Source organism: Montipora foliosa, chromosome 4 (genome assembly GCF_036669935.1).
Source record: "Montipora foliosa isolate CH-2021 chromosome 4, ASM3666993v2, whole genome shotgun sequence".
Taxonomy (NCBI): Eukaryota; Metazoa; Cnidaria; class Anthozoa; order Scleractinia; family Acroporidae; genus Montipora; species Montipora foliosa.
The window spans coordinates 38,666,593-38,684,092 of record NC_090872.1 but is presented as its reverse complement, the minus strand read 5'-3'; the positions used below and the strand labels follow the sequence as shown (position 1 = coordinate 38,684,092).

The window sequence follows — 17,500 nt, the reverse complement described above, 5'->3', positions numbered from 1 at the left end:
TAATCGAACAGCCGATTTACTTTACAAAGTACTGTCAGCAACACTCCTCCCTGTTTTCATTACAAACATGACACTACTGTAAAATCCAGTAAGGCAAATCGCGAAGGATTGTCTTTGAGCTTTCATCAAAAACACGACTGATACTTAAGTCTTTCGGTTAGGTAATTACGGCAGCTTCCGTTTTTTTAGAAGCATGGTAAGCTGGGCCTGTTCTTGATTTGATTTTAGGCTCGGAACGTACAGTACACTTAACAATTTTAAGCGTTTTACCTACTGTGCGAAGTTTCAAGTATTTTATACAATTACTCTACGTACATTCTTGTTGTTTATTAAAGAGAAAAGTTTTTCTGGAAGTGCAAATGCGATATTTGTCATTAAGGCCCTTTAGTCATGAATTTCACCCTACCCCCGGTAATACGGCCAATTTTTTTCGGCTCGTTGATGACCGTATTAACGGGGTTGCACTGTAGCTTGGTATCATGGTGCCACCATGAGAAGCTACATAAGGTGACAATTAGGAAATTCGAAATACAATACTGTATTTTCGAACGAAAGACGTCATGGAACTGGAAACTTGGAAAAAGATTTATTTTTCGAGTATCTTCAACCTCCTATAGATGACATGCAATAGTCCATTTCCGAGTTCATGCCTACCTTCTCCTCGAGGCGAGTCTAAGTGCGAAGTTTTTGTTATGAAAATTAGGTTTCATTCATATGTAAAGTATAACTAATTACCATCACAAAAACTTCGCACTTGTACTCGCTTTGAAGAGGAGGCAGACATGAACTCGGAAATGGCCTATTCAGAAGACCTTGCTAATTTGATGATCTAACTATGAACCATCTATAGTTTGACAATTACGTGCTACTGCAAAGCTTTGTATCTCGAAAACGGTGGCTTTACTAAACGCGTAAACGGGCTCAATTGGTCAATTGGTCGGTTAGAAACAAAATACGAAAGCGACGAGAAGTAACTGTTGTAAGAATTAAAACCTAACCTCAGAACCGTATTCTTCACAGATCATCTGCGAGCACGGGGCACCCGAACATTCCGTTCATCCTCGCGAACTATCGGCAATCCATCGTACTGTTTGCAGAGTCTGAACTTTGGTACTCTTAGTATGCGGATTGGCTCCGAAGTGTATTCTATTGTTACATACTCATTTTCGGAAAAAACTAACACAATGGCAAAAGTGACTAAGCGCCATGCGCAGTAGTCACAAAAACTACCTCGTCCAAAAATGCACCACTTGGTATTCCGAGTAAAAGCTTTAAAAAAGCGTCTTGTTACAATAAAACGACAAATACAGTTAAACACACCACGACAAAGAGATCACAGAACAAAAGGCAGAAACTAAAATAGTGCAGATAAAAGGTCGAAACTATATTGTGTTGGCTTTTTCCCACTGACTTTCTATCTTTTCGACGGAAATAGAAGGAGGACAAACATTCTTGTATTCTTCTAATAAAGGTTTCAGTCAAATCTCTGTTTTGTTTGCACTGATGGGGTACTAAAAAGTACGCATGCTGACGTATGTTTCACTAGGTTAGCATCTACACAAGAAAAGAAAATCAAATATGCAAAAAAACAGTGAATAAATCAAAAAGTGTGTAGGAATTGGTCCACAACCGACAAAGTACTCACGGCTTGGGTTTTAAACTATTTTAATTTCGCTTTTCAATCACTTCGAAAGGTTATAAAAACTCCACCCACTAATCAATCACGCATTCCGCGTGCGTGACAACAGTAAAAAAACGAAAGGTAAATAACAATTTTCCGGCAGCGACATCGGCAAAAAACTAAAACAAAGGAAAATTCGTAAAAAAAGAAAAAAAGAAAATAAATTTAATAGGGACAAGGAAATATCGGGTGTTGTAATAGATGGGGAAACTAAATCAAGCACTCGGTTTTCTTCCCCTGCTTCGACGGGGCACGAGAAGTTTAAAAAACTTGTTAATTCACTGCATTTACGAGTATCGCCAACCCAATGCATAGAAGTATCCAGCAATTTATATGATTTTTCTTGTGATATCTACCTTGGATGCTTGACATGGTCAGCAGTTTCCTAAATAGAGCGCCACTCGCAGCCAACCACTGATGTGTCATGAAAACGCTCGTGCACAATGTTCAAAAGGTTAGTACCAGTCCACAGGGCCATTGGCACTACGTTGACTACTGCCACTAAAACGTGTCTTTTCCAACGCATTTGCCAAACACTCATCACAGCCATATTCTGATATCGTGTCACAATCGCTAGAGACAGGCCGGTGAAAAACCATTCAATCAGTAGGGAAATAGAGGTACGGATGCCAAAACACCGAAACAACTCCAGAAGGGCTTCGTTTTGTGTAAAGACAAGATCATACAAGATCAAAAACCCGTTAACAGCCACAATGGCAGTTGATTCAGACAACATACCCATAATGGCGATATCAGCCATTAGTCTCTCCCGGCTAGGAGTTCGGAACCTTCCCCATGACAATAATTTCCTCTTGCAAAGCGCATGGCACAAATGATCAATCACAACCATTGTACTTCGTTCTATGACTTCTGCAGCTCCATGGATGATTCCAATAATAACGATCGATCTTAAATTGCCAAGATCCGCTTGTAAAATTCGAAAGATAAGAGCTGAAACAAAGTACAACGGCGACAATAGCACGAAGGAAAATCCAGGGTAAATGATGTCATAGAAACGTTGAGCACATATTCGCGAGGTTACTTTCAAGAGAAGCCCAGAAAGAGGAGCAAATACTGCGATTAACAGCTTCCCCCCAGCATCCTGTTTATTGTACACCGGATAAATCAATGAAGCTACCATAAAAAACATCAAAAAGCACAAACAACCTGGTGTTACCATACGAATGACAAATATTAGCTTTTGTCTAAGTGAACGAGTGCAGAAATGATTTGCTAAGAGGTAAATCTGGAGAAGCTGATTGCTGAGGAAAATACCATTCAGAGGAATCTTTTGTAGACGAGAGATGTTAGAATGGGATATCCCGAGGGCTTGTAATGCAACTCGATAAGATGTATCCAAGGCATAAGTAAACACGCACGCAAAACACAGTTTCCTTTTCACTCCAATTAACTGATAAGGGCGAAAAAGAATGAGAAATATAAAAAAGGACCAAAAGAAATAGAGAAAACCGCAACCAATTATATCTGACACGGATCGCATCCATTGCATTCTTAATGACCATGTGTTCATTGGGCGAAACTGGCGATTATGCACTGTTTTAAACGAGACGTAAATGGTCAGCATATACACTGCTCCCACTATAGAAGCGACCAAAAGTGTAATTAAACCTGCAATAAACATTGATTTACAAACAGTGCAAAGACCGGATGGTCTTAGTTGCTTCCAAGCCATGGCAGTCTTTTCTTCTTCCTTATTTTTCTGTATTTCGTTTTCCTCCGGGGTCACCGCATCAATAACTTCAACTTTGAGGTGTCTAGACGTCGAAAAGGCAGAGATTATGTCTTCCCTGTCGCTGTATTGTTGGTAAATAAGTTCATCGATTGGATAATAATACCATTCTCGACCGGTGCTTCCAAGAGTATTGTAACCAAAAGCCTCTATTGTGAATTCAGGTTCGTCGGGGTTGTATTTCTCTATTACTCCTTGAGTAAAACTGAAAACTAAATGGCTGAAAAACTCCGTCAATGTACCGCCAGTCATTTCGACCTCTATATCCAAAAAGATCCCTGCAATTTGTAAATTGCAAGTTTAAAAGATGTAGTTGTTAAATTAGTCAAATTTGTAATGAAATTCAGCTGAGCTGATATTGTCAGTAATAACTTGAAGAGCAGAAGTACAGCTCCACGCGGCCCCAAAGAGCTGAAGTTCTTTGATCAACATTCGGTGAAGACGATATTTGAAGGTGATTTGAAGTTGTAATTCAGTTTCGGTTCTAGTGAGCTGAAGTTTCGAACTACCAGGGGTGTAACATGTATGGCGGTCCACCTTTGAATCTTTCTGTTTCGTAACAGAAACGATACGTAAATTTACGCTCTGAGCGCGCGTCAGCTTGCACGTGTAGTATCACGTAACTTTTGATGTAAACAAACCTCGAAAGTTCGTACGTTTGACCAGATCAGACATATAACACATAGTGAGATGGCGTGGCAAGCGGATATGGAAATATATGTGCAACAGAGAAACTAGTCACTTCGATTTGGTGTGGGACGCGATAGTTTTACACTCCTATTTTGACAGGATTGACGGGGGTGAGTAAGGTTTTGTCCACCTCCGACCCCAAGGCGGACGGAAACGAAATGTATTTCTTGCATTATGTAGCCTCCCACTCAGACACTCTTAGGGCTTCGTCACGCGTTCCTCCCCCACAAGCGTCTGCTGAAACGAGCCAGAATTTACGTAGACCAATCACAGCGGACTTCGGATTCTGGAAGTTCGTGGGAAGTTGATTTCGGAATATTCAGTAGAGTCCTCAAAGCGAATGCATTTGTTGTTTCTAGTTTAGTACACAAGCATTTACTCAATCTAAAATTAGATTTAATTTTTTTTGTGTTGCGAACCGATCGTTTTCACTCAGTGTTTCCCCCACGAGCGTCTGCTGAAACGAGCCGGAATTTACGTAGACCAATCACAGCGGACTTCAGATTCTGGAAGTGCACTTTGTTGAACCCTAAGAAATACGGTCACAAAATGGGCATTTTGCCTCCACTACTCAACCGGACACTCAAGCTAGGTGAGACATGGGCGCCTTTGCCAGCCAAGCCGCCGTGCAGTTTATTAAGCATTGGAATAGGTACAAAAATATTAAATTTAGACTCCACTACACAACATCAACAGACAAAATGTAAAGGCAAATAAGTTTATTTTGGAACGGCTTGGCGAGAACCAACCTTAAAACTACGTATAAAATACAGCAGTACTGGTAAATAACTAGTGTACAACACTCGTAAATAAACTAGCTTTCACCAAAAGAACTTTAAAGAACTGCTACATCTGGTCGATATCGACCTGAATCCCCCATTTAAGCACGCAGGCTTAGTGTCAGTTAGACTGCCAGTAAACCTGCCAGTTAGGCTTCCAGTTAGGCTGGGGAAACTAAATAAAACTCTGATCAACGAATAACTGGGACAGGGAACACTGAAGGACCGCAGAGGCTGAGCGCCGGGAAAAAGCTGAAAATCGTTCACTAACGTACCCAACAAGGCATGTAGGCCAATTGCCAGTTAGACTACCAGAAAAAGCTAGGGTACGAAAACAAGGGTAAACAAATGCCTAACATCCCTTACAAGAAGTCTGTCACATTGTAAGCAATCAAACTACGTAAAGCTAGACATATCTCGCCACTTAAAGAGCGGTCGCAGGACAGCTGAACTAATCATACATAGAAAATAAGCATATAAAACATCAAGTGATTAATTTCATATACATCTAACGTAAATATATTAAGTAAAGGAACATCTAGACAACTGTGAAAAACCAAACAAGTACATAAGATAAGAAAACTAGCAGAGCTGAGCTACCGCTTACAACTAAAACAAATGCGGTAAGACGGAGGCCAGAAAAAACCTGCCCAAAAAAACCCCGAAGGGAAAAACTGCGGGCAGGAAATTTGGGTAGGAACCAAGGCTCAAGCTCAAAGCCCTTCCTACGGGACTTTACAATGTAATCGAGAATAGGCTGCTCCTAAGGAGGACATAAAACAAAAGCAAAAAACAAAAATTAAAGAAAAAACCAAGGAGAGGTTGGTTCAGAAGCCTAGATGACGTACACGTGTTATACGCAGCTTTATATACCCCCGATAGGGCTACCCATGGTGCACCCGGCCTAGAACCCAGGCCCTGTTCTTTCTCGTGCCGTCGAAATATTTATTTCTGCCTTCTTCGCAGGCTCATACGCCAGAAATAACATATTTAGACTCCACTACACAACATCAACAGACAAAATGTAAAGGCAAATAAGTTTATTTTGGGACGGCTTGGCGAGACCAACCTTAAAAGTACGTAGAGAGACAAAGTATTGGGCGAAATAACGAATGAAAACTCCTAGAGCCCGAGAGACTTGGGCACTGAAAGCCTTTGATCAAGGTCGTCATCTACATAGGTGTCTTTGGCTTGAACGGACTTCCAGCGGCCGTGCCTCTGAAACACCCTGTCACTAACCCCATTATTAGCGGAAGTGGCCCCTCCCGAACGCAGGGAATGAAAACCAAAAGAGGAAGGATCAACCCCGACGCTTCTCAGGTCTTTGCGAAAGGCCTCCCTAATTGTAGTATAACTGATAGGCCAGACCTGGGAAACTAACTTAAAGTAGTTCTTCCCCCTAGAGATGGGTCTAAAAATGAGATCCATGGAGCTAGAGGGGATGGAAAAATGTGTTAAAAAGCTTGACAGGACAAGCAGGGCCAGAAATTTCCGAAAAAATCACCTCATCGCCTTTACGGAGTTGGTCATTCTTACTTTTGAGAACCCTGATGACCATGAAACCCTCGTGAAAGAAAATATCATTCCTCCTAATTCTGGAAACATCATCGAATCTAAAAAAGCCAGCGAATGACAAAACGTACATAGTGACATTACGTAAATGAACGGGGTTTTGAAGGTCGGCTAAGCCAATAAGGTCATGGATGACCGAGGAAGAAATTGGTTCCTTCCGGTTGACGACCCTAGTACCTAAAACCCTTTTGGAAGCACATCTAACCGCTTCAACAACTGGGTTATTCGTAGGGGAGGGGATACCCGCCATGGTATGAGCCCATTTAATACCATAAAAAGCCGAGTCTACGACGGATGGAGAGTGCGACACGTCAATGAGGTGTTGCAAATACAAGGCAACATGGCAGGGACTTGCAGGACAGGCGCAGGAATGAAGCTTACTGGAAGCGAAATCTTTCCACTTGCGAAAGGCACAATGGTAAACCATTGTGGTACTAATGGCCTTTGAGGAGAGAACCGTTGACTGTAGACTGTCTATTGTATCAAAAACACAATAGGAAAATATGAAGAGCACGAAAAATAAAAAAGGAATAAATAATAATAAAAATAATAATAAAAAACGAGCTAAGGTACGGGAAAAGGGAACCGCCCAAAAAAAGAGGGTGGGGGGGGGGGGGGGGGGGCGAGAAGCTACATGCAAAAAGGAAAAAGAAAAACTAATGAGCACAAACCTGAAGATCTAAGCACAACGAACGCTTTAGCAGCACAAATAGCACTTTCCGTCAGGCATAGAGCAAAAGCCCGCCAGGGAGGACAGAGGTCTGGGGCGACGAAAATTAACTCGAAGCGCAACTACGTTAAAATCTATGGGCCTGGAACCGAAAAGAGAATTACGGGCTTTCCCTGGAACGAATAACCCCTGGAACTTAGGCAAATAAACCCAGTCGACAACAAAACTATTCCAGTGCACTCCATCTCTAGCACAGACATTCCAGAAAAAGGCTGACTTCCATAGGGGAAGAACAAGGGTTCCCTGGGCGCGGCAGAGCTCCATATGCTTGATGACTCTGACAATAAGGCAAACCGGTGGACAAAGCCAGTTGTTGTCGTAACCCCAATATTGAGCAAAGGCATCAACGGCCTCACAGCCTGGCTGAAAAAACCGAGAATTAAATCTTGGCAACTTGGCGTTGTAGCTACAGGAGAACCTGTCAATAATGTGTGGGCCCCAGAGGTGGTTTAATCCTTGAAAAACAATATCGTTGAGGCCGTAATCGTCGAAATCAACAAGCTTGCTGATACAGTCCGCACTGACGTTCAGGTCCCTGGGTATCCACTTGACCTCGAGAGAAATACGATGTAGGAGGCAAATTTGAAAAACAACGAGGGCTAATTCCAGTAGGTCGCATTTCCTGCTCCCGTTGCGCAGAATAGATTCAACGTTCTGGTTGTCAGAATTCCAAAAAACCTTAGAATTAGATGAACGGCTCGCGAAGGCTTCTAAGGCAAGACAAACCGCTTTGAGCTCTGTCCAACTCGAAATACGGACACTTTCCGCTAAAGGCCAGTTCTGATGAAAAGTCAGCTCAGGTTGGGACTCCACAAAAGCGCCGCAGGCTTAATCGGAAGCATCGGAAAAGCAGCTAACTCTGACCGGAAGCGAAGAAGCCCCCCAATAAATTGTGACGTTGAGAACATGGACATTGTTCGACCAAAATTCAATTTCACAAAGAGAATCATCGCACAGGAAAACCTCACTATCCCAGGAAACAGCTGAATTAACAACTGAGAAAAGAAACTGAGTCATGATGCGCGCCACGGACCCCACGCAACTCGAGAGGGAAATAATTTGACCGGCTACACTCGCGACGCGTTTAACGTGGACCGCGGAGGAAGTCTTGTATGAAGACAAAGCCGCTAGGTCTTGAGACAATTTAGCGATGCGTTCATCCGTGGCTCTAATAGTACCATCGAGAGTGTTGAGATGAACGCCAAGCCATGAGATAATTTGAACGGGCTCCCACAGGGATTTGTCCTTATTAGGGACAAATCCAGACTTAAGCAAGTCGGCATAGACAGTCAAACTATTAATTTTGGCTTGAACTAGACCAGCTCCCTTCCTAGATCCATCGTCAAGAAAAATGACAATAGGGATGCCCTGGCTTCTCCAAGATTTCTGAAGCGGTTTGAGAATTTTTGTGAAAATAAAGGGTGCTGGCGAGATCCCGAATGGAAGCACACAAAATTGAAAATACCTAAAAAATCCCTGTGCCGAAATCCCAGGCGAACGCAAGGAATTTCCGGTGATCGGGGAAAATCTCGATGTGGTGGTACCCGGACTTGAGATCAATTTGAATAAATAAAAACCCTTGTCAAAAACTTGAGTAGCCACAGACAAGTCATCGCACTTAAATTTCTGTTTGAAGATAAAAGTGTTAACGTGCCTAAGATCCAGGATAAGCCTTTGTTTGCCGGAGCGTTGGGTCGAAACACAAAGCGGGTTAATAATATCTGGAGCACAAAATATTTCTTCGATGAGGTTGAGACTAAGAAGCTCATTAAGAGCTATGGTAACAAAAGAATTGTTACTACGTGCGGAAGCATTGTTGGCTTTGTAAAAGGGCGTGGGTAGCTGGAAGAACGGAATTTTGTAACCTTGGCTAATAACATTCAAAATGAACTGAGAAGCTGGCAAAGTACGCCAGAAATTGAAACAATTGAAAAGTCTTCCCCGAACTGAAGGTTGAATAGAAATATCAACAGTACTCTCAGAGTCCTTAACCGCGGCTAAAACTAGCGGGGTGATGTCAGAAAAAACTGATGTGACATCGAGACACTCCTGATCTGAATTACGGCCTCCGCCAAAAAAAATCATATCACTACAAAGAAAATTGGAAAAGATTGCACCTGATTGTTGTCCTTCGTCGGCTAGTCATTTAGGAGTATGTGAAGTTTGCTTGGCCATCGTCGGGCAACAGGAGCGCCAATGACCTGGCTTTCCACAGGCAAAACAGATGCCGGTATTGGGCCGACGAGAAGAGAAACCAGGAACGTTCATCATAAGAGGTTGATGTTGAAACTGCGAACTTGAGGTCGACGGCGGGGTTCCAATGGACGAGGATCTGTAATTAGAAGTCGAAAAGGTGGTCTTATTCTTTTTACGGACCTGGAGCGCTACACGGGCACGTCTTTCTGCACTGTAAATTCTTTTATCGTCCTCCGAATCATCGGCCAGATCCTGCTGTTTATATTCCTCAACTGTCGCCCAGCCGAACTCCGACTTGTCCGCTAATAAAATAAGCTTTTGCCTATCGCAGAGCAGTTTCTCATCTTCCGCGAGATCCGACTTTACTTTCTCTAGCTGACCAATCTCCGCAGCAGACTTGGCGATACCAATATTTTCCGCTAGCTTACGGTTAAAGTTAAACTGGTCTTCATTGGCCTTCTTCTTGAACTAATGTGGTTCGTCATACTTGAGTTTCTTGATTGCTTTCATCTGCTGCTCGACCGAGTCTTCGTTGGAGCGCTTGATTTGACCAACGCTTTGTGCTAACAAATCTTTGAACGAGTCCATTAACTGCTTGTTATTCTCGCGAATGAGATCAGACACTTCGTCTTTGCTGACGGACATAACGCAGAAGACAAACGACGAGAACGTTAAAGAAAAAACCAAGGAGAGGTTGGTTCAGAAGCCTAGATGACGTGCACGTATTATACGCAGCTTTATATACCCCCGATATGGCTACCCATGGTGCACCCGGCCTAGAACCCAGGCCCTGTTGTATCTCGTGCCGTCGAAATATTTATTTCTGCCTTCTTCCCAGGCTCATACGCCAGAAATAACATTACATGAATTCTAAAATAAAGAGAAAAGCAATGCACCAGAGCCGGACACGAAAACTCCTAAAAAAAACCAGCAGGTTAAAAAATGCGGGGAACGTGTACCCCCGACCAAGGCAGTGGTGCGACCCTCGGGGTACTAGGAAATTCTAATTGAAAGACACTACTTACAATGTAAATGAACGCTATCATATACCGCCTAACGAAGGCATTAAACACTTATTCAGCTCATTAGGACAAAAAAAAAAAAAAAAACAGGACTTGTGCACGCGGCGAAGGCTAACCGTAGAATGCCTCACTCGCTAAACGATCGCCAAATACAAACCACGATCACGTGGCACTCCAAGCGCCTGCCGCTCACAACCAGGCCTCTGCTACGTGACGGCAAAATATCAATTTATGCTAATCGAGATTATCACAAATTGCATTTCGTGTGTTAGGCATTTAAATAGCCTCCCACGCAGATACTCTTGGCACTTCGTCACGCGTTCCTTCCCCACGAAAGTCTGCTGAAACGAGCCACATCACATTCTTTTCCCTTTGTTAAGTAACTGTCAGTAACGGCCTAGTATAGATTGCTCCCCTGGGCGCGTCAATGCGTTAACTTCTTGTTTGGATGAATCACGAAAGGGACAAAGCCTTTCCAAAATATTCCTCAGAAATACAATTTTTTTCCCCGGTGGGGTATACATTTGTACTCTCGCGAGTAAAAATGCGAGTACTTATAAGATTTTTGAAGGATTTCGAGATTTTATTTCTAAGACTCTGCTTAATTGGGTGGCTGCTGGAGTGGAGTGGAGCCCTCAAAGCCCTGTCTTTGTCATGACGAGCGATATTTGAATCTTTGGATAAGGGACCTCCCCTTCCGGCTTGATCATGTTCCCGACCTACCCAGATATGTTCTCCCTGGGCATTTTCAGACGTCTTTTGACGATAAGAGCGGCTACCAACATGTGCTCCTCCATTCCTCGTCACGTACCTATTTTGGTCTTGAATGGAATGATGTGTATTCGATATTTCGTACCCTACCGTTTGGCTGGAAGGCGAGTGCCTTTATCTATCATAACCTGGGTTTATTCGTTACTGGTGCAGCTCGTTCGTTCGGTGTTCCTGTGTCGCAGTACACCGATGATCGTCATGTTGGCCAGCTTTTTCGTTCTCCTGCTCGTGCCAGTTTAGTTCCGAGCAACGTCCTCGCTGAAGCCGCTGCCTACATAATGTGTTACCTGCCTATTGAAGCCGGCTATTTTATTGGTATCGCAAAGTCGCAGTGGGTTGCATCCGCTTGCGTTCGCTTTCTTGGTTTCTTGTGCGATTCCTCGCGTCAAGCATTCCTGCTGCCAGACGATAAGAGGCTCAAGTTTAGTAGCTTGAGAGAACAGATGTTGGCTTCCCGCAGTATTGGCCTTAAAATGCTCCAGAGCTTTGCGGGAAAAGTGATTTCATTCAGTCTGGCGGTCCCTGGATGCAAGCTTTATATTCGCGAGACGTTTAAAGCGATTTCTCAGCTCAGTCGATCTTCGAGGCCGTTTGCGTGCATCGACGGAGACCTTCGCGCCGAGATTTTGTATTGACGCTTTTTGGACGAATGGAAGGATTGTTTGTCTTGGCGGTCCGAGCATCATCTCACTGTTTCACTTTACTCTGACGCCTCTTCGCGCTCTTGGGGTGCAGTTTTGATTCAGGATAGTCAAAGATTGGTCTCAAGGGATTATTGGTCCATTGACTCGTCTGAAGATATCAATGCGTTGGAGTCGAAGGCTCTGTTGAACGCTCTCGTCGCGTTTCGGGCCCGATTGTCTAATTCGAGGGTCGACGTTCATATTGATAGTCGCGTCCTTAAGTCCGCTCTGGATGGTGATGGCTGTAAGAACTCCGCCATTAATGACGTTGTGAAGGATATTTTCCGTCATAGTCGTGATTGTAATTTCAGCATCCAGACTTTCTACGTTCCTTTCAGCCGAAACCCAGCAGATGTGGACATGGTTGTGCTTGGAGCGTTGTTTCGGCCCTCATTCCTTTGATTTGATGTCCCTGGATAGTAATTGCCAGAGGGATAGGAGCGGGAACCCGCTACCTCATTTCACTCCTTGGCCTACCCCTGCAGGTCGGCGGGGGTGAACGTTTTCGCCAACTCTTTGCCTGCTCGTCAAAACATCTACATTTTTCCGCCTTTTGTCCTCATCGGTCCACTCCTTCGTTACATATTCAGTCAAGATTTCCACGATGCGTTCACTTTGGTCGTTCCTGACTTTCACACGCGACCCTTCTGGTGGGCACCCCTTCGGGCTCTGATTGTTGACCGTTTACTTTTGGGCAGAAAAGGCTCCAGTTCGGTGCTTCTTTTCCCTTCTCGACATTCTCCACAATGGCTCCCGCGTGACCTACAATGGGACCTTTGGGCTTTTCGATGTGTCTATCAGTGACTTGACAGCTGTTGCTTATGTTATTGGTTGCCAGGTTGCAAGAATTTGGAAAGCCGCCCGTCGCTGTTCTGCGTGTTTGTATCCAAATGACATTGACGCCAATTTTTGCCAGGCGTGCGGTTCGCAGACTAGCCTTGTGAAGGTCGGGAAGCCTAAAAAACATATAGATCATGTGGGGATATCCAGACGTTTCCAGGAGTTCTCTGACGCGGCAAGCAACAAGCGTTATCAGCGACAGAAGTCCGCCTTGGAACGGCAACTTTCAGATTTCCTAGCTTCCTTGTCCCCTCCGAAGTGCGTTTCTTCCTGTACTTTGGACGATGTTATTAAGTTCTTGATAAGCAGAGACAAGACAGGTACAACTGTAGTTCATACTCAATCGTGTCTACGTGTTAGTTGTAATTGCCTCTCGCGTTTGGCCGCCGGCTCGGTAGACTCGTTGCTAGGGAAGCTCAGGGCCATTTTCAACAATATTGGCCGTTCACGCGATTCTAACCCTGTAGCGCACCCTCGTGTTAAGGAGTATCTTAAGTTTATACGGGAGGAACAGGCCGCTAGAGCTATTTTACCTTCCCAGGCAGTCCCGTTGTTTTTTGCTAAGTTCACCAAGTTGATAGATTTCCTTAGGGGTTTGATTAGGGAGAATACACCCTTAGCCGCGGTGAACAAGTATATTTTGGTTAGGGATACAGTTTTCTTCGTTGTTGATTTTTTCACGGGGGATCGTGCTTCGGACCTACAATCCTCGCCAAAAGTCCTTGAAACACCCCCTTCCCCTGCACAGTGTTCAGATGACATTTTACTCTTTGACTGGCTGCAACAACATTGAAAAAGGGAGGGGGACGAATACGGTGCGAAAATGTCCAAAGTGTTTCAAGGTTTTTGTCGAAGATTGTAGGGCGTCTGCTGGCCAATCAAGTTTTCAGGTTGAAGGATCGGAAGGGATTGACATTGACTAAGACTACACGGGGTAGTGCAACCAGCCCGTTTATTTTGGAACCCTTAAGCTTTGAAGACGCTGGAGTCTGCCCAGTTGCTTGGATTGAGTATTATTTGTCTGTTTGTAATTTGTTACATATCGTGCTGGATGGGGGTTATTTCTTTAGGGCTACTGACCGAGGGAGGACCGTTAGCCAAAAGCCTTTCTGCAGTTAATAATCGTTTACGTAAGCATCTCACAGGGGCGAAGTTGAATGGTGGTGAGACACCTCATAGTTTTAGGCTCGGCCTTTCGAACACTCTTAATATGCTATGTTGTTCGCACGATGATATATCCCGTTACTCAGGGTGGCGCAGTGGGGGTATGTCTCGGTATTATACCAGGATGTCCAATACCGCCGGTTCTTTTCCTATTCCCGCCTCGCGTTCCCTTTGCCAGAACCCAGCGTCTCATCCCAGCAACCTACAATGTATTGTTTAAATCATGATATTAGCCTCCTTGCATTATGTTTCGCCAGCCCCCCCCCCCCCCCTTTTTTTTTTTTTTGTTTTGGAGTTCTGTTTAGAATTATGGTTATTAAGAGGAATTTGAGTAATGGAGAGAATTAAAGGGGAGTCTTGTTGGAAACGTTTGGTATCCGTGTTGTTTGCCAATTTATGAGTTGTTGTCGTGGTGGCGAGGGCAGGAGCGGACTGTTCCCATAACTTAATCTTATGCGATGAGGTAATGAGTATGCAGTGAGGATATGGTACTATTAACTCACCTGATTACCATCTTGGATTATTGGTCGAGCTTGAATGAATTAGGACAAAAACAGAACCTGAAGCTACTTCTTTTAAAGTGAGTCTTCCTGATTAAAGCTGACCAAAATTGCTAAGGGACGGACCATTAGAAAAGTGATGGGGGGGGGGGGGATGGGGGATTTTCAGCTAGTACGAATTTTTTTTTTCGCGCACTGCTTGTGCAGGAATTTTTTTTTCCAGGTGAAACCCCCTGCACGAATTTTTTTTAGACAAATATTGCTTTTTTTTTAACAGTGAAATCTTGATTCATTATCTATGTTTTTGTGATTTATGAATTATTCTACACTCACAACAGATCAAAGGATACAGGACACTTATTAATGCAAAATCTTTTTGAAAATGTACACACAGTGAGAGAGGAGGAAGCCACTTGGAGTGGACGGCTTCCCTGTACATTTTTGCAGTCCCTGCCCTCTGGAATTCCTCTCCCACAGCCCATCATGATGATGCCATACTCCATTCACCAACACAGCCCCTCTGTAGTGCCCTCCAATCCAAAATCTAATATTTATTTATTGCTAATTTTATTTTATTTTTTTTATTATAACACAGTATTAACCGAGAATATATCGTACATGTAGGTACACTAGCTGCAATTTAAAACAAAAACAAGGTTTTAATTGTATCCTTTCAATAGGAAGAAAGTGATTTTTGTTTATTCATATCGTGCCTGGTAATATTGTTGATTTCTGAATGACATTTCTGGCTATTGTAGTGTGAATTAATTTATGTCACCTTTAATTTGGCATTTCATTCAGTGTGAGGAAAACACCTCAGTACACTAGATGTCTTTATTTATTAACAATAACATAGCAGGGCCTAGGGTAAGGCCCCAAGAATATTTTGAATGAGAATTATTTTTAATAGACACTGGCAAATATTATATAATTATTTTAAAAAAGTCACAATTGGACCGTCCTTCTGCATGAATTTTTTTTCTTTACCTTCTTTGCGTGTATTTTTTTTCTTGGCATTTTCCCTTGCATGATTTTTTTTTGGTTTTTTACCCATCCCCCCCCCCCCCCCCCATCACTTTTCTAATGGTCTGTCCCTAACAATAAAAATTTGTGTTCTCCTTTTCTCCTTTATCTCGATATTGATCCGCAATGGCGTAATGCAAATCCAAACCTATCATGTTAAAAATCATTAAGGGACAAATCGACATCAATGAACATTTGAAACAACCCCATTCTTGTGAGTTTCTTTTTTTTTTCCAGCAACAACCACAGGCCGCCCAGACGTTGTTGATATTTACATACGTGACAGTATTGCGTTACGTTTTAAGCCATTTAAGAGAATGTATGAAACGGTTCGAAAATCGCTCTAAATTCAACTTGTAGTAAAGGATTTAAATAAAAGAAACTTATTTTAGTCTTCTCTTGTGTTATAGGGTTAGTCTTTGTGACAGCTGAGGCGTTCTAAAGTCGTTCTAAAGCCATTTTGACGATTTGGTTTGCTTTCTATATGAAAGTGAAACGAAAGTTCGTTTCACACTACCATCCAGCCTGCGTTTGTGAGCCGAAAAATTGAACAAGAACTAAATGTAAAGGAAACAAAGCAACCAATTGTAAATCAGCAGTGTGTTGTTTACGGTTTTCAATGTGACCTGTGTGATGCAGGTTATGCAGGTTACACACGCGGACATTTACATAATCGTGTAAAAGGACATAAACAACAATCCTCCGCCATTGCCAAACACTATAGATCGTTTTCACTGTCACGCAATAAAAAAATAAATCGAAAACCATCCTGTGGAAAAAAGTTCGTGATGTTGTAGAAGATAAATGAAGAAGACACTTCTCCAAGTTTTAGGCCTGTGCGTTTCCCCAAACTTCAGATATTCGTCGAAATGTTTCGCAGAAATTTACAGAGGCCAGTATGAAAACGCCATGTTGGTGTACATCTGTGGTGCACCAATATGGCGGCCAGAAAATAGTGTCAACATCTGTTACTTACTTTGGCTATCTAGGCGAGTGATCATCTGTACTGAACAAGCAGCTATTTACCTAAGCACTTTTCCTAATGCTTTAAATTCTAAAAAGGCTCAAAACCATGAGATAAATATATATTTCTCAATAAACTCGATCGTCGCCTCGTGTCATGCACCGCTATAACTCAGAAATTCAAAATGCTCTGGTTTCCAAACGAAGCGCGCTATTGAGCTTTAAAATTGCAAATGGATACAAATTTACCGCCTCTTATGCCTTTCGTGGCTTTTTAGTTTTGGATTTTAGAAAATGATGACGTCACGTGAAAACGATCTATAAGAACATGCACGGGACAATGCCCCAGGGCCTGCTAGGGCGTTTCAAAGTGCTTAAGAAATGCAAAAACAAATTTGACTGCTTAGTGTACGAAATGCTTTTTATAAGAGCGTTAAAGCCAAATCTCAACGTGCAAGCAGACTCCATTCGTGCGAAAGTATTTTTATAATCTTTTTACATTTTTTTTAGAATCTTCGCACCCTCTTAAGTTAATTCTTCGCGCCAAAACCGCTTCAAATGTTGCAATTTCCCTGTTTTTTTTATATATTTTCCTTGATAATAGAGTCATGAATACTCCGAAACATTGGATTTTATCGTTGGTTTTTACAGTTTTATATTTTAAGAAGATAATTATTTGAAAACATCCTTGCTTGTTTTGGACACCCGTCTTTGACCTCGATCAACTCGTCAAAAATGAAATCGCCCAAGTTGCGAATTTCCGGCCGGAAGACCCTCCCGTTTTTTTTTTTTCACGCAGATAAACAGTATTTCTCCACAGTATAGTTCCTCCGTTTTCAGTGTTAGGTGGTCTAAAACTGAATATCAGATACATAGAAATAAATTTTAAAAAATAGGTACTTATTTATTCTCGAATGACGAAATGTATCCCCCATACACGAAAGCAGTTGTTTGAAAAAAAAAATTCCTCAGTTCAATCTAGCTGAACGGAAAAGGCAAGGCATCGCATTCAAGCCACCACAAGTTAAACTTTTAAAAAGCTCGAAACCCTACTTTAATCGATAGCCAGTTGTAAAACGCACTCTTGCGTTGCTTATATAAATTTTAGGATAATTCGCCCACATCGTACGAAGTGA

The 17,500-nt window shown here is 42.7% G+C and overlaps 1 protein-coding gene across 1 annotated transcript; it reads right to left on the bottom strand.

Annotated features, from left to right (window-relative positions):
• Nucleotides 1–1,678: 1,678 nt before the first annotated feature.
• Nucleotides 1,679–3,907, bottom strand: LOC137999246 (uncharacterized). The gene has a single exon (XM_068845091.1). The coding sequence runs from the start codon at nt 3,681–3,683 to the stop codon at nt 2,067–2,069; it is 1,617 nt and encodes a 538-aa protein (XP_068701192.1). The 5' UTR covers nt 3,684–3,907; the 3' UTR covers nt 1,679–2,066.
• Nucleotides 3,908–17,500: the final 13,593 nt, after the last annotated feature.

Coding starts and splice junctions, on each gene's coding strand:
- LOC137999246 (XM_068845091.1), bottom strand. CDS start 3,683: ATGACTGGCGGTACATTGACGGAGTTTTTCAGCCATTTAGTTTTCAGT.